An 18,526-nucleotide genomic window follows, 5' to 3' on the forward strand; every position below is an offset into this window, starting at 1 on the left:
TTAACAAGCAAAGACTTGTGAGATGGTTTTATACATTTAAAGTTACATCTTTGTACTTTAATGGTTGGATCTGTAAATCCATCCCAAGGCAATAAAATGCCCCAGGGCCATTTAAACTCAGTCAGATACAGTTCAGTGGTAGTTCTGCATCTTTGAAATCAAGCCCACTGATCATATCCTTCCTGTATTTTGAGGGTATTGTACAGTGGGAATTGAACATTCAATGGGCTGGGAAAAAAAAAACAGGAATCAGGAAACCAGTACTCAAGCAAAATAAATGAACATTTTTTATTCTTGTATAGATGGCTTTCCTTTGCTAAAGAAAAGCTTGGTCATCATGATTCTCTTCTGCTGTGACTGCTGAGAGTTGGGCAGGAGATCACAGAACATCCTCAAGAGTTTTACACCACTAGCAGAAATAATGAAGTCTACTTTTCCTGTAAAAAGGATGGAGGGAATGGTGCAGAGAGCCAGGGAGCATTATTATTTGCTGAAATAGAAAGATACTTTGAAGTCAAACAGGCACAAAAAAACCCCAAACTAATGTGTTCTCATCTTGTGTAATGCTGTAGTAAACAATCCAGTGGCACATGAATTTGTGCAGTAGAAGTTCAAATAAAAGCAGAGATAGCAGATAGTGCAGAACATCAGTGTTTCTGTCATCTAGAAGGGGTAATAACAACTTAACTGTAGCAATCATCTGTTAAGGACTTCAGTGGGTATTTAGGTTACAAAGGAACAGGGTTTGGCCTTCCAAATATACTTGGCAATTATGTGTTATATCCAGCCTATAAATACTCTGTGTGTGTGTGTGTGTGTATGTGTATCATTGTCTTATTTGATCCATGTTTGAAAATGTAATTTTTAATTACAAATATAAATTCCACTTTTTGAATTCAAAGTTAGAGTCGTTCCTATGCCACAAATAAAACTGTTGAGTGTTCTTGGTAGTACACATCTGAAATGGGAAATGATTCTTTGGTGGAGATCCTGCCTGCATTCCGACAATGGTACATTTCTGTGTTAAATGTTGGATGATGCACTATCACATATTGCAGTCTACATTTTCAGGCAGATTCTCTGCACTGATGATAATTTTTTTTGATACCCGAGTTGAATGAAGAGACCAGAATCTGATGGCTGTGGCATGGATGAAAATTTCTGTATCAGTAGCAAGCAAAACTTCGAGTTAGATTAGTGATAGAGGAGTAGCCAACAGTGTTTAGTAGGGGAGGCAAGTGAAGGTGATGAGAGGGCAAAAAACATACTCCCTTCTGCAGTTCCTACCTGGCACACAGATCTTTAGGTTCAGTAACTGGCTGTTTGTTGTCTGAGAAAGCCAAATGTCATGTCTGATAAAGCTCATGAATGTTTTCTTCTCTCTCAACAGAAAATTTTACTTGGGTTTTTATTTCTCAAAGCTATTTATTTTAAAGAAGTAGTGTCACCAAATGGCTGAGGAGGAAACAGATATGGGGAAATATTGGAGTTTTACATGTTGAAATTCCTTGTGAAAGCATAGGGGAATGGCTACACCAGACAACAGCAAAGTATCACTGCCTATCCGGCTTATTCTTATCATAAATGTCACATCTGGGAAAGATCAAAACTGCAAGGACATGTCAAAGAGATAGACTAGTTTAAACAAGAATTTTGAACTCCTGCCAGCCATTAACAACTGGATGGCTTTGCTAGAGGAGAGTGTTTTAATAGTCAATAATGGCTCCTTGCTGTAATATTTAGTAGGTACTTATGGCCAGACTTGTCAGAAAAGCACAATCAATGCCTTTATAAATTCTGTGAACACTCACCAGTTTGGACAGTGGCATTTGAAAGCATCAGTGGGGTGTTGCCAAAAGAGTATGGGACTGAAACTTGAAATATTGTGTTTCCACTTGCCTGCCAGGTGACATTCAGTTAGTTATTTTTTCAGTAGTCTGTTTCTTGATTTTCTTATCAGTCAAGTTAGGATAATGATCCTAACATCCTTTATGAAGCCCTTTGAAAAATATTGTTAAAAGGAAGTGTGTACATAATCGGTGCTCTTGTTGTAACAGTGGGAATGCACAGTAGCTCTTCCAAAATGAGAATATAATCAATCTCCTATTATCATCCCATCAGATCATATTCATTCCAAAGATAGCACACTACTATCTTTTCTTCTATCTTCAACCCCTTGTAAGTATCTTTATTTCCCTATTAGAATTTCTAATTTTGGAAACAGAATTTTCACTTTGAACAGCATATCAAAGGGAAATATAATTTTTACAGGCTTTAGAAGTGTTTATGAACATTTACACTGGGAGACAGTATCCCGTTAAGCATAGCTAAGTTTTGGCTAATGCTTAACATTTTGTCTTCCTTACCTTGGAAATAAAGAAAAAATAATTCTGGGTAAGGTCTTACAGTTTTTAGTGTTAGTTTGCAGTCTTCACTCACAGCACTGCATTCATTGTTCTGCACTGTAAGCTGTTCAGCTCTGAGCAAGCTCTGACCCAACAGTGTGAAACTTAATTTTCGTCTGACTAGCAGCTTGTAGATTTTCAGTTATTGTTTGCACATATGATACTGCATTTGGAAGTCAGGGAAAGGTAATCAAGTCACATTTTCATGAGGCTTCATCAGAGGCCTTCTTGATGAAACAGGATATTCCACTGTGACTGATCAATTCTGTTTTGTCAACTAGCAGTCTCATTTTTCTCTTTGTTTTCCTTCATCTTTTAATTCAAATGCCAGCCTAGCAGGTTATGCTTTGACAGTAAAAAGTCAATCAGTTACTTGGAAATAATTTTACAGAAACCAGGAAAAGTAGCATTAAATGCAACACATATGATATGGATCTGATATTAGTATGAGTTGGCTACTGGTATCTGCATTTTGTGTGGCACTGACAAGTAATCACAATTTCTTCAGACTTCTTCCATATTACCTAGATCTTTCTTAAGATGCTGTTCTGCTGCTGCTGGCCAAGTTGCTTGCTGAAAATGTGCTGCTGGCATAAATTATTCAAGTGCCAGCTTTTACCTGTCTGATGCAATCCACAGAACCTCCACATGATGTTTCCTGCAGGCAGATGATAGCAAAGAAACTTCTGAAGTGAGATCAAGGCATGCAGGAGCAGCTGAAAGAAAGATTTATGGAACTGATGAGAGGGTAAAGGTACTCAATGAACTCAGATGGACAGTTGTAGTTCTTTTCAGTGTTTAAAACATCACTGCAGTGGCAGACACATGGAAGCTTGGTGAGAAAGAAGGATGCTGGCAAATTGTGGAAGAATTGCTGCCTATAGCAATGATTGTACATATTATCATTTTGCAAGCTGAAGCTGCACTGATGGTTACCCAAAGTCTACCTGATGCTACATGAACTTCTGAGGAAGTCATTAAAGATGATAATATCCCAACAACATGCAAATGAATTTTAACAAGTCTACAGAACTATTGAATAATTTGGTGTGAATCCAGAAATTCTACTTTCTCACCAATTTATTGTTCCTTCAGCACTGGACCTGTGCCACGAACACACAGCTTCACTTCTTAGCATGTCCGGAGCCTAGTTAAAGAGAGAGGTTCAGCCACAGGCCAGATCTAAATGAGGGATCTGAAAAGGAAAAACCACCAGCAAATAAAAGGAAAAGGTATATTTTCTTGGTCCCAGCTGCTTTTCAATAGCAGTGGATGCTGGAGGTTTTGTATGTCTTCCTCAATGAACAAACTCCTTAATCAACCTAATGATTTTCTGAGCTGGTGAGCTGTAAATGCAACTCACTTCTGCAGATAGGTAAATTAGTTAGAAACAGCCCCATTCATCCCAGGAACAAGCATTTTGTTATGTGACCTGGATTTTTTTCAGATACAAGTCATGTGATAAATCACACATGATTCATTTGTTGGAAGTGGCTTCAGTTTTAGTATGACACAAGAATCCAGAGGCATTTTTATAAGGTGTATAGGGATTCAATCATTATTACTTTATGAACTTCTTATCATTTCTCAGATTCATACAAGAAGGCATACTAATAAACCCAACTTCATGATTACATCATAATTTCAACCAAATACATTCAGTAAAATGCTTAGAGCTGCTGCTATGTGTGTTGATTTTCTTTAACTCTGAGCATAAATCTTACTTCCCTTTATCTGTTTCTTCAGGAATTAAATAATTGTTTTTACTCATGTTTCTTCTCTACCAGTTAACCAGGATTTTCAAGTAAATGCTTATTGCTCTGGTACTCTGCCCACAGTTCCCACCCAGGATATGGATTAACTCTAGCAAGATGGTCAACTTTTACCTATAGCCTAATACTGGAGAAATAGAATCACAAGGAAAAGATAAAAGTTTTGGATTCTGCTTGAGAGGAGAGTAAGATTGTTGTTTCACACACAAATGCTTTTGTTTCAGTATCAGAAGTTCCCAGATTGTATTGCTATGTCAGAAATGACTGGGAACTCTCCATAGCTGCTGTCCCAGACCAGTATGTAGCTCTTTGCCTCCCAAAGTGACCAAGTAACATTGAATTTCTAGGCAGGCTGTAACTTAGGAAAACCATCACTTTCCTTGAGCATTCAAGCAGTATTTTACATGCATCCACAAGATGGTGAACTGTTACCTGAACACTTCATGCACAGTAAGCCAGAGCAAGTCAGTTATTCTTTATAGAAAGAACGAAATATATTTAATATGCTTAAATATCACAGCCAAAAAGGACATTCACGATGTAGCAGGTTTTTCAGGGTTCCTTTATGTGAGTTGTTGGATGCAAATAAATGTATTTCATTTATAAAACCCTTTTGTAGGTCACCTTTTAGATTGGTATGTTTTCAAACACTTTGGATACATGCAAAAATTCTATTATCTTTAATTAACCATCTGTTCAGTTTCCTTCTCTTCATGATGTAGCTGCTGAGAAAACCAATTTCATAAATCAGCTGGATTTTTATGGTTAAAATGTTAAAATATCTTGGTCTTTATCATGGAAACACTGGAAGAGGTAGCTTAAAGTTAATGCAAGTGACATTTATGCAGGCATGATGTATCTTGAGCTATAACTTTTATAGTACCACATTAGAAATCCTGATAGATGCAGCTTCAAAAAAAAAAAAAAAAAAAAAAGGGAAACTCTACAAAATATTATAAAATTATCATAACCTTGTTCCTTAGTTACGTGACAACTTAATAGGCATTTTGTCCACTGGAATATGTGGGGAAACTGTGGCAGAGCTAAATAACAGGTAGTATTAGTAGTATCAGAAAAAAAATGAATAGTGTTTTAGTGCAGGGAACATGGATATTTCTAAGAAGGATCAGATCCAACATCCATCTGGCCCATTACTGCTGAGTGTGGCCAGTAGCAGATGCTTCAGGAGGGAGGTGTAAGATCTGTAGTAGGGTAGCCTGTCTGCACATTTTCATCTTCCTCTACTTGTGGGGACGAGTCTAAGTTCTGAAACATAAGATTTAAAAGTCTTCCCACAAATTCATTGTATGTTGTCATTTCTAAATGTTCTTGAAATCCATGCAAGTGTTTGTTACATGAGCAGCCATTCTGACTTTTTCTGACAATGTCTTTCATTATATGCCTTTTAAACCAATATTTTAGTTTATTAAATATTTATTTATTGAGTGTGAATGTCTCAGATTTTCAAGTCATTAAATTCTTCTTTTCAGTTACAAAACATAAAACTTATTTTCATTGGTTTTTTGTTGTTTGGTTTTGGGGTTTTTTTCATATATCCCTATTTGTCTGATTTCAAAATACTTTACTGTTTTTATCTTTTTTTTTTTTTTCCTAGCCACTTAAAAGCTTTTATGCTTTTTGGGGATTTTTTTAAACTTATTTTTATATACAAAACTTCTAACCATGTACTCCTGTGTCTGCAGCTTTGAAGTCTCCCATTAGGCATTTAGAGGTTTCAGATTCAAAATGAAAAATGTGATATTACTAGTTGGATTATTATTTATTGATCATTGATTTGATTATGTCAGAAAAAGGGATTGCATAGGATTACAAGGGATTACAAGGATATTAATAATTGGGATATGAAATCTAATACTGTTTCAGAAAATGTTCACAATTTCAATGATCAGGGACATGGTGTTTTTTTAAATGACAAAAACCTTGTCTGAGTAGAAAATGGCTGATTTTACCCCCACAGAGTCAATGCATAGAGTTGGACTTTTCCAGATGTCAGTTCAGAACATCTCAGTCAGAACCAACCTTAATCCCTTGTCTATAGAAGGAGCATGAATTTAATTAGTTTGAGGAACTCTTGGCACATTGTAATGTCCCGAAACACTACATGTGGCTGTTAAAAACCAGCCTCTGATAAAGGCTACCATGGCAATCTTGCCTAATTTTCAGGCAATCCAGAAAATTGTTAATAAAATTTTAGTTTGTAAATCAAAGGCATTCTTATCATCTGTAGAACAACAACAAAGAAAATACTAGTCTCTGCCTGGTTTGCAGTTTGTAATCCAGCTGGCCATACCTCTTAGCAACAGTTAATGAGAGGAGCTTGCTATTTCAATATTCCTTCAAAGTGAAGAGGATTCAATTAAACTGTTAAGGAAAAGTATAGGGGTTTTTTTAAACTTCTTTCACTCAAGGTGTGCAACGGTTGGGTGGGTGCATGCACTGGAATGGTGAAAGCTGTGAATTTTGAATGTATAAATTGCTTTGATTTTTTTCTTTCATGTGTATTGCTGTCAAATTGAATGCTTCCTTCTGTGGAACAGCACATTGCATGCAAGTGTTATTACTTTAACAAGCCTGAAAAAATACAGGTGGCCTTGTACTGTAAGATTGTAAGAGGAGAACCTGTTAATTTGATGTGAAATGAATAAGAAAAAGAGATAAGAGATCATCAAGAAAATATCTAACTTGATTGATGAACGCTAAGGAGGAAATAGTGTATACTATTTCGCTTCTTTGCATCAATCTAGGAAATCACATTTAGCGTTAATTAAATCTTATGTAATACCTTTCATTTGACAATAGAAGTGTATTAGAAATATTTATTTCTTAGATCTCACAAATATTATCCCCATTTTCTAACTGAATTTGCATTGCTTAGGAAAGCAGCAGAGCTAGACAGGGAACCATCAAATGTGAATTTCTAGTTCTGTGTTTAGCAGACAAAACACTGTCCTGAACTTCAACTTAATCACTAGATGTTTAAGATGGGGTAGATGTAACTCTGCATCTCTGAGCAGTTCCTGAGTTAACTGGCAATGTCACCAAGCTGTGGGCTGTGCTATTCAGGATGATAAGGGTGAGAAACAGGATCCTCCAACCCAGATGGAGAACCAAGCTAAAAGACCTGTACTCTTTTCAGTACGTGAACTGGAGTATGTAGAGTTGTGTCAAGTTTATTTTGCTGTCCATACAGAAATTGTGAGTTAATTCACATTGCTTCCACAGGTTTTTGGGCACGCATGAAGGTAACACTTAATTTTGGTCCAACCTTGCTCCTCCTGAATGCGGTTTTTCCTTTAGAGATGAGGTGATCAGTAGAAACTTTGCTGAGTTGTTTTGAAAATCCTTTTCCTCCATTCCTAAGTTCTGATAAATTTATGATGAAATTTTTATGTATGTTGTAAATTCTTCTAAGAAAGGACTTTTCCTTACTAAGTATTCAGAATATATGGTGCTCTTATCCTGACTGAAGGCATGAGACACTACTCTGGTACATACAATAACCAGTCTATCATGTTCTTATTGCACTGGTTTAATCAATGCAATTATTTTCACTTATTCCATTGATTCACAGTTTATTCATCTTTAATATTCACTGTTCTGATTTATATCTTTTACATGTCATTTCAGTGATTATGAGGACACTCTTGCTTTAATTAATTTACTTGCATTAGAAATTATAACTTTTCATGTAACTGTATTCTCTTGCTACAGATGATCCTGGTCTTTTCATCTATTTCTTTTTTGTATCCTGTGTCCCAATTTCCTATTAGAAATATGTTAATCTGTTTCCCTCTGCTTCTGACTGTGTTGTAAGTGACTAATAATTTAAGAGCTATTATTAGAGCTCACCACACTGTTAGTCAATGTCACATTGTAATTTAAGGCAGCGTGAAACTATCTTAAGAAACTGTGAAAAGTTATTACTAGTAACCATATTGATGTTTCAGCCATTTGTAAAGAAGTATTTACTTGAATAACTGCTAGGTATTAAGAAAAGTCTACAATGGGCATTCAATTTAAATCATGGGCTCACAGAATGGTTTGGTTTGGATTGGAAAGGACCTTAAAGGCCATTTAGTTCCATACCCCTTGCCATGGGCAGGGGTACCTTCCACACGACCAAGTTGCTCAGAGCCCCATCCAAGCTGGCCTTGAACACTTCCGGGGATGAAGCATCCATAACTTCTCTGGGCAACTGTTCTCCAGTGCCTCGCCATGCTCATAAAGAAGAATTTCTTCTTTATATCTAATCTATAACCCTACCCTCTGTCATTTTGAAGCTGTTACCCTTGTCCTGTCTCTCCAGGCCCTTGGCAAAATCCCTCTGCATCTCTCTTGTAGCCCCTTTAGGTACTGGAAAGTTCTGTAAGGTCTCCTTGGAGCCTTTTCTCCTCCAGGCTGAACAACCCCAACTGTCTCAGCCTGTCCCCATGGGAAGGTGCTCCAGCCCTCTGAGCACCTTCATAGCCTCCTCTGGAGCTACTCTAACAGGTGCAGGTCTTTCTTATGTTATATACTAATTGTGAAGAAATTTGGAAATGGATGTTACAGTTTTATGACTTACACTCCCAGCTACAGTACTTAAAGAAGTAATAAAATAGATCTAATAGGAATAAAATCTAATCAGGTATACTGTATTTTTACTACTACTACACTCAGGGATTATATGTACTATATTGCATCTATTCTGCTGTGGACTTAATCAAATACATTTATTATTTCCATTGTGAATGTTCATTTACGTTCAAACCAACAATTTAGGGTGCTACTCCTGTAAGCACTCTACAAATAAGTCACAGTGCATATGCAAGAGACCTATCAATGTGGCCGACAAAGAGAAAAACAAAGCAGCAGTTACATTTCCTTACAAAACAGCTCCACCTGAAGAGCTCAGGCACTTGTAGCTGCTGAGCTTTCACGGGGTTGCTGCTTTCAACTGTACACTCTGTCCTTAGGAAGGCGACTGTCCTGATGGCACAGGCACTGCATCAGGTTGTGTGTATGTGCCTGCAGTTTCATTCTTCAACCCCCTTGTTTGTCAGCATGAGGACACCCACTTTGCACATAAGTGAAAACATTATTTCCTGGAAAGGACTCAAGTCACTGAACAGCTAGGAGTTAATATTGGTATGTCAGTGAGCCAAATACTTTTACTTTTGACCCAATTTTCATTAGTAAAATCACCCATTTGCAACTACATTTATTCCAGCTCAACTTGAAAAAAACAAGGTATGTTAACAAACCATAACCTGTCTCCATAATTTCTTGCATTTTTCTGCAAATTACATTGGTTTTAAGTAATACCTTGTCACGTCATCAAATCCCTGTATGACTTTTATAAGTTAGCAAGCACAGTCTGGGTTTACAAACATGGCCTTTATGTTTGCAGAATATGTGGACTGGCAATTCTTTTAAATCCATTCACAATATTTTAATTTTCTTTGGGTGTTTATTTTCACTTTAACTTATCACTGTGTGTGTGACGAGTAGTTGATGATAAGAATGGAAAGAATTTTTTGCATATGTTATCTAAAGTCTCTGAAATTTTTCAGGTTAATTGCCCAGATCCATGATGAATTGTTGTTTGAAGTAGAAGATTCTCAAATCCAGGAATTTTCAGGTAAATACAATCTATCTTGCTCTTTCCCTCCCACCTCATTTTTACTCCCTATATCCTGTGATTTCTCAGAGAATAAAGAGCTAATGTAGCAAGAAGCAGCACATGGATTCTCACAATTAAGAAAATATATACCAAGCAGATTTTTCCAAATGTTTTCCACCCTTGGCTCTTATGTAGATAAAACGTGATATACTTATCATCTGGAATTCATCACCATGCTTATTTGTATTTAGTTTTCTTATCAACATTCCATCATCTGGTGTGTGAATCCTGTAAAACTAAATAATAATATTTTCTCCAAGGTTTTAAAGGGTTTTAGAAGGAAATAGACCAGCTTAAAAAAGTATGGTTTGGAAAGTAACTTCCTAAATACTTTAGATTGGGCCCTGTTACATAAAGAAATATGAAATTCTTAATGTAACCATGTAATGTACTGTAATTTCCAAGTTAGTTTACTGCTTTTTTTTAATATTAAGAAATCATTATGATGGCACTCTCAAGGTTAAGGTTAGGAAAAGTTCCAGCCTACATTTTTATCCTCTTGTCTGGCTTACTTCCAGACATTATTTCCTAAGCCAGAGTTTATCTCAGCATCTGGTACAAATTTAGTTCACAAGAGAGGCCACATAGGAGGCTGTTTGGTCTCTTCTCCAATAAGTAGTGGATTTATTCCTGTAGGCACCAAATGTTTATTCACAAACTTTGGTCTTGTTTGAAGCTCAACAACATGTTTGGCTGAAACAATTAGCATAATGTCACAAATGTTTTAAATGAACCATACAAGAAATATCTTTCATTATAACCTAAGCATCTAATAAAAAATTAATTTTCACCTTCCTGTGCTGTGTTCATTTGAACAGTGCAATTTGCTATATTAGTCTCATTTCATCATTGATCCCTCTTGTGAGTATTAGTTCAAAATGAGAACATTAAACCTCCACCTAATCTAAACAAACTACCTGGGAAATATTTCAATTCAATATATTAGAGGCATTGTAATGAATTAGGTTAATATATTAACATTTGACCTCTATTTAGAGGAGTTCAAATCTGATTTAAATTAAAAAAACACCATACAATTTATTTGAGTTTGCAGTATCTACTCAGAAAAGGCAATGTCTAAAAGGGACATACTTTCAGAATTAGAAAGTGTAGCATATTGTAAGAAGTCTGTAAGAGATCATAGAACAATTTTTATTATCTTATTTTGCATCAGTTTGCATTAAGTATAGAGCTAATATTATACCCAAAAGATAAAAATTATTCATGGTTGCTTATACATCTAGAAAATCAGAGATTCTTCCCTCATTGGGTCGAATTCTGACCTGTATTACTAGTATGAATCTGTAGCAAATTCAGGAAAAATCAATACTTTTCAAGTATAACAGAAAAAGCTTTATTGTATGGACACCAGTAATACATTATCCCACTACAGAAACGTGATGACTGGGGGGCTTTTTTCTGAAAACACCAAGTCTGGTTCAAACACTCAAGACTGGAGTGCACACCACACAGCAACCAGTTCATGTTTCTCCAGGTGCAGCTGCAGCGTGCAGAACAAACACATCTGTAAATTCCTTGTCGTGCTTCAGAGTTATCACCCTGTAATTGAAGTTGCTAAGATGACCTTTAGAAAATGGACCCGGGCAGTTCTAGAGGTGTGAGATACCTTGGAAATTGTCATTGCACTTAACGTAGGCTGCCAAGCTTGAGTGTTCAACGTGGGAGTTTGTTTCATTCTGCTGATTGAAGATTGATTTTTTGATTTGTCTCTACTTTGCCCTAAGAGGCAAAGAAAAAAAGAAAATTCTGCATTACAGGAACTTTCAGATATACTCACTTATGTCAGAACAGAAGAATGTCTTATTCTTAACACAAAAGGCCAACGTAAGACATTAATTTCCTTCTTCATCTCGTGATTTGTTCATTTCCTTCCTCTTTATTCGTCACTGGGGTCTGAGCTCCCCAGTACAAGGCAGGGACAGACTGGAGAAAGTACAACGAAGGGTCACAAAGATGATGAAGGGTCTGGAGCATTTCTCCAATGAAGACAGGCTGGGAGAGCTGGGGCAGTTCAGCCTGGAAAAGAGAAGGCTCATGGGATCTTATTAAAGTATATCCATATCTGAAGGGAGGGGCATAGAGGAGGGAACCAGGCTCTTTCCAGTGGTGCCCAGTGACAGGACCAGAGCCAGTGGCCACAAACTGAAACACAGAAGGGCCCCTTTGAAGATGAGGAAACGGTGTTTTACTGTGAGGTTGACTGAGCACAGGCGAAGGTTGCCCTGAGAGGCTGTGGACTCTCCATCTTTGGATGTGTTCAAAGACCTTCTGGACACACTCCTGGGCAACCAACCCTACGTAGCCCCTATGAAAGATGGACTGGACCAGGTAACCTCCAAAGGTTCCTTCCAACCTCCCTGACTGTGTTTTGTGAATAGTGCTAGTACTGGTAAAAGAACTAATCCCAGTTGTCTTAAAAGGGTCCAAAGCTGGCTCTTCTCCAATGTCATTAATGAGGATTTTGCTTGATCTGAATAGGCAGAGAAAGAGTGCATCTGCACTAGCATCCAACTTCCAGTCAGAAGTACATGCTGAAGCAGATCTGCCTGTTGTCCCAGTGTGTGGTGTGAACCGTTTTGGTTCACATCACAGAGCAGAGAGCAGTTGACCTAGATTCCTTTCAGATGAAACTAAATAGGAACACTCTTTTCTCCTAATCTTTTCCAATTATTTCAGGAGCTGCTAACTGAGGTAACAGATTAGGTATATGAATTTTAAACCAAAAAAGTGTCACTAGGATGCCTACTCCTAATTTACTTTAGTGCTTTGAAAGTCAAAATATGGTTTTCATCTCTTTACCCGAAGTTCTTTCACCCTTACTCTTCTTACTTTTATTTGCCAATATTCTTTAGCTGTCAGCTTTGTCTTTACATATCTAATGAGATTTTGTCCATTCAGAAACTTTAAATTACAGAATCTGCTGACTTGCAGTTTCCAGCCAGGAGTTTAATGATCCAGAGAGAAATCTCAGTTGTACAGTCACAAAGCTCAGTAAAGGGAAAGATGTGGACTTAAAGCTAAAGGGCAGTGTTTGAGGGCTTTAATGGACTACAGTTCAGTGCTGTGTTATTCTCCTGCATTTAGTGTGATCCAAGAAGCACTGGCCTACTATTCAGTGTGTTTGCATTCTGATTCCAGTCATGCTTCTGATCTACTTTTCCAAGAAAGCAACTACAAATATATGTCTCTGTTTTCTTATTTGCAGAATGGATATGAAATCTTTAAATATTTTTAAGATTTATAAATGGAGAACATATAGGTAAATAGTATTATTTCATTAGATCATAGTGCAGAACATAAGCCTTCTCAGCAGCATTTCCCTCATAGAAGTGTCTCCTTTGTATTGTTATACAAAATTAAAATGTCTATTTGCTTCTAAGACTCTCGTGAATGGGAGCTGAGAACTGCCACAAGGAATTGTAATACTGGTGCTTTCTTTAGTTGTGGTTAGGACTTCATAGGCCCCAGTAAGAATTGTCAGTACTTTTCAGTATACAGAAATCCAGTTTATAGTGCATCTAATAACGCACAGATGATTTTGAATCTTTTAAATCTGATAAACAAGAGGTATGCAATAAGGTGTTCTTTTTCTCTAATATCTGCTTCTGCACAAAGCACTGCATGTAACAAGTTAGGTGTTATCTATATTTTGCAAGAATACCTTTTTCCAACAGAATGTCACCCACAGTTTTATAGTATGCATATGGTTCACTCTGAATGGACAAGGCAAAACATCATTTATTTATAACTGTGTCCAAGCTTTGACACAGTTCAAAATACAATGAAGCACCTACTACTGTGAATTGTGTAATTTTCAGCAAAGATATGGCATATTATTTCCCTCAGTTCTCTGGTTAGGGCAAGAACATGACAGCAAAAGAGCTTTTTACAATCCTAATTTCCTATTAGAGGGTGCTTGGGATGTTCAAATCAAAACATTTGGCAGAAACTCTTTTGGTTTGGGCAGAAGACTCTCAGCTTTACCGTCAATAATCTGCCTGGTTTCTAGCCAGCTTGCCTGTCTGGCTTCCTCACATCCTGAGTTCTCCAGCAGCCCAGGAAGCAGAAAGGCAGATGATATTTTGGGAATGCCAAAAACTGGGCTCTTGGATCTGAGAAGCCTCAGCATCTTTAATTCTGAAGTCTGTGTAATCAGGTAGACAGACTGTCCCCAGATCAGACAGTGAGTCTGTCTAGGGACTCTGGAAGAGTATTCAGGAACTGCAGAACCCAGTTTTTCATTTTGTGGGGACTCTTTCTGGCACTGCCACTCCATGCTGTGCTTGAATGCCTCTTTGCCCTTGGATTATTCTGAATACATTACTGGTCAAAGGGGGAAATACACTTTGGGGTGAAGAAATGCAGAACAATTTTTTTTTTAAAGTAAAGAGATACCTCTAGTTACAGCTGTAAAATCTGTCTTCTGATGTGTGTTCTATAAATACCTGGTGGATTTGAAAGGTGAACTTTGCCAGTGGTGATTACCGTGGATTCTTCCATGTCTTTCTGCCTGCTTAATTGCATCCATTAGTGATAATTAAATGAAAGACACTTGATACTTTGAAGTAACATCTTTTTGTAGAAATATATGTATTTCAGTACTTTGTGTTCAATATCACAGTGCATTAGAGTAATTTTTAAAGATGGTTTTTTTAGAACTCATAATTATACATTATTGATAGAATGAAAGGTTTTCTGCATCTGTTCTTATATTTTGTACATGTAAAACATAGAGTTTTAAACAATTCTTCTAATATTTTACCAGGTATAAAATATTTCAGCTGAAATACTTACTCTAAGAACACCAGAAGGACCAGTTTAAGGAAAAAAAAAAAAGATAAACTAAGCCTATTTATTTTGCTGTTCTATAAATTCAGAATCTTACTACCTAAAGAACAGTATCTTAGGTTTTTTTAATCATCTGCCAGTACAAATTTTTGGCTTGTACACAAATTCCATGAAATTTCATTTTATTTTGCTACAATTTCCCACTTAATGTGCACTGAGGCAGCTGCATAAAAATGTGCATATGTTCAAAAGGGGACTCAAGTAACAGAAGAACAAAAGAATGAACTGGTCATCACAAGTTAGTGACATTTTCTGTCCTCTGAGCTGCCTTTTTCTGACTTGAAAAACACTGGTGCATAAACTAAAGATGCCTCCAGATAGCTTTCAATGTGCAAAAATCCCTGTTCCATAGATCATATGTCTGGCCAGCTTTGACATGTTTCTGGAATCATAATTTCATAGGTGAGTGCGCTTGAAAAATGTCTCCAGTTCGGTAGGGACAAATAAGCTTTTGTTCCACAGCAGGCATGCGTGTCTTTCCTTTGTTCCCATTCACAGCACTTTCAATAACCATGTTTATCCTGGCCAGTATCAAGAAAATCTAATATACATTAAGACATACATTAAAATTTCAGTTCCCTTATAATCTTTTAACTTTGCTGTCACTGGTTTTTTTTATACATAATATTTTAGTGTGCATACTTAGCACTTACAAAGCATTTCAGAATGAGTATAATCAACAACTTTCCTAATTGCTGACTCCAGGTTTTGAGAGATAAATTACAAGGATTGGGAGAGCAGCATTTTACAGATGCCATTGCAGTATATGGCTGACTGTAAAGGAACATTTTAAAATTAATAATTTATGTGCCCCAGATATACTAGATTCTCTACTGAACAGAAATAATTATTATTCCCAAAGCCTCTAATCTAAATCTTAGAAAAGAAACAAAAAATTAAAAGTGGTAGAGACATCTATTTAAACGCTGCAGTTCGTTTTTTAGTGACCACACTCTAAAATGTATATGAGATAAAGAAGATAGAGTTGTGTATGTCTGGTTGTTTATTTTGAGCTTTGAGAAAGAGGAGAGTTTCAAGGAGATTTGAGACAGTAGCATGAGATTCAGATATTATGTACATAGGACTAAAGGGGACCTATCCTGCGATTACATACCCCCATGCCATATGGTCTCCTTTATAAATTTTCATCTCCATATGAAAAATTACTCCCACTAGGGACTATTCCAGAATTTCATCTCTCTAAAATCTAGAACTTTAAATTTCCAGTCTAAATGTATTCAGCCACTATACCTATTTATTTTTGTGTAAAGACTGTAATTTAGTTTAAATGCTTCCTTCTTCCCTGTTTACTGTTGTAGCAGACGACTGAACATGAATGGCAATCCAGCTGCCTTTTCTTGATATTTCTTTTATTATATACTTATTATTTCATTCAAAATCTGTGGTAAAGTAGATGTAGGTACATCTTTTGTATATTTGCAAAGGTGTGATTTCAGAAGGCTGAAATGCAGGCACAACAACTCAGATTGCTTGAAATGAATGGCTTTACTATGCCACCCACTAAACTCTGGGTTGAGAAGAAGTCAGTGTGACATGAGAAAGAGAACAGGGAGCCAAACTGACACAGAAAAAAGGAATGAAGAAAACGGAGCAAACCCGTGGAGAGGTTTTTAATAGTTGTCAAAGTGAATGAGGAACCATTGGGTTTGTTCACTGATGTGGCCATTTTAATCTGTGCTTTTTAAAATTAAGAGCAGTTAAGAATGCAGCAGAATTCTGACTGTGCCAGATGCCTTAGAGCGAAAAGTCTGTCAACCAACAGAGAAAGCTGTTGCAATCATTGCTGCCATCATGAATCCCCTTTTGGGGATAACAGTTAAATGGGAGAGAAGTAGTCAGCTTCAGAGGTCTAGAGAACTAGGGGGAAACTGGTCTAACTCAGTGCATATGCAGGCTATGAGAGGATAACACCTGGGTTCTGCACTTCTCATGCAGCCTGGTAGGGAGCTTACTGATGGAAAAAATGTTTATCCAGGACTTACTGGCCACCCACTTAGCCTTCTGAAGGCATCCCACCTGGCTGGGGTGCCCCAGCATCTGTTGTGTTGCTGACCTCCTGGAGCTGACAGCTTGTTGAAATTCAGAGTGGACTTCTCAGTCCAACACTCTTCTATTAATAGCCATGCTGACTTGGACTGGATTTCAAATGGGTAATTATTTAGGCCAGCACTTCTCCCTTCACAATCTGCGGTTGCAGTGTTTGTTTCTGCGCTCCAAAAATGATGCTGTGTCCTACACTGGACCATGAACTACCTCAAATCTAACATGAAGCAAATATATAGGTGTAACTGTACACAGATGTGTCAACAAATGTCTTGGTTTCCTCAGCTCTGGCATTTGAGCTGCTGATCCTTTGAGTTACTGCATAATTTGGACTTGATGGAAAAGCTCATGACAGCTCATTAGCACGCAAGTCTGAGTGAGCCAACACGGCCTGAGCCCTGCACTTCTGTTCAGGCAGAAGCTGGTTATCCTCATCATTATTAGCAAGCCATCCTCAGTGTCACCCATGTGACACCAAACATTACATGCTGCTCTTCATTGCTGGCATCATTAGGAGAGGTTTTGGCAGCAGCCAGAGCAACAACCATACACAGCTTCTTAGAGTTCTTGTTGCTCCTTTGCCTCTAACCTCAGCTGCCAAAGAGCCATGATGTGCATCAGGGGATAACTTCAAAGGAAGCTTCTCAGTAATCACGTGGGTTTTGCTCCAGCACCTCGTATCCCATTCCCTGCTGTCCCTCACTTCTGTGAGGCACATGACCACATCCACTATTTAGTCATCCATCCTGTCAGAGCAGTGGAGGTTGCTCCATATCTTGTGTTCTGGGGCCGCCTGGTATTCCTATTTCACTTTCACTAGCCAAAAATTACTTTTTTTAAAAAAAACTGTTTATCCACTCAATCTCTCTTTGATTTTTATTAGAACAATATGTGTCGCAGCAGCAATCTTTGTCAAGCAAAACACTAATTAGCAGGACCAGTGATGACAAATCTGATCCCAAGTGATTGATTTGGAATAATTACAGATGCATTTGCACAGTAATAGTGAGCATAGTGTTATGGCATGATGAGTTGTTAAGTTACATGAATTATACTGAAGTTTAATTGTTTAGATGCTTGAGAGCTCCACTATCCCACAGGGAAGATTTTTTTAAACTTTGGCTCTGATCTTTTTACTTTGAAGAAAAAGATATTTTAAAAAGTTCAGACTTCTAGTGGTTTTTTTCCCTAGCTTTTTCTTTTCTTTTTAGTTGAGTTTTATGGCCACACAAAAAAATTAAAACGTATAAAATGTAACCAAACATATAGTTATGAGTACTGAACTTAAAAGCTGAGAAATTCAGCACTCATACATGCTGTATGTACTCTATATGAAATATATTAATGCTGTACTTATTTATATATGGGATATAGAAGTTAAATAATTCTGCAAATTTTACTGTAAAATTCAGTTTAAAATAAGAAATTGAAGCTTCCATAAGAGATAAAATATAACTTAAAAATAATCTGACAAATTTGTAAATGGTAATTTTTTTTTTACACAGAAATGCAAGTACTATATAGGAAAATATAAAGCATGTGATTTTTTTATATATATGTACATAACAATGCTAACATGGAAAATAAAGCTGTAGGTTTTCAAATTAACCTTACAGCACTGGTAAAAAGAACAATGGAGTCCCTGCAGCAAACAACAGCCTTGGAAGTGCCACTAAAGGTAGGGATAATTTTGAATTTCCATTACTGTCTCAGGCATGCTTAGCCTTGTATAT

The 18,526-nt window shown here is 37.0% G+C and overlaps 1 protein-coding gene across 1 annotated transcript in view; it reads left to right on the plus strand.

Annotated features, from left to right (window-relative positions):
* POLN (DNA polymerase nu) overlaps window positions 1-18,526 on the plus strand; it is a 93,789-nt gene that overhangs the window by 72,250 nt on the left and 3,013 nt on the right. The window contains exons 22-23 of the mRNA XM_051798567.1: window positions 9,751-9,818; window positions 18,410-18,471. Coding sequence (XP_051654527.1) covers window positions 9,751-9,818; window positions 18,410-18,471 — 130 coding nt within the window. The remainder of the gene's footprint in view (window positions 1-9,750; window positions 9,819-18,409; window positions 18,472-18,526) is intronic.

Source organism: Manacus candei, unplaced genomic scaffold (assembly GCF_025592945.1).
Source record: "Manacus candei isolate 608988 ecotype Guabito, Panama unplaced genomic scaffold, ASM2559294v1 h1tg000048l, whole genome shotgun sequence".
Lineage (NCBI taxonomy): Eukaryota > Metazoa > Chordata > Aves > Passeriformes > Pipridae > Manacus > Manacus candei.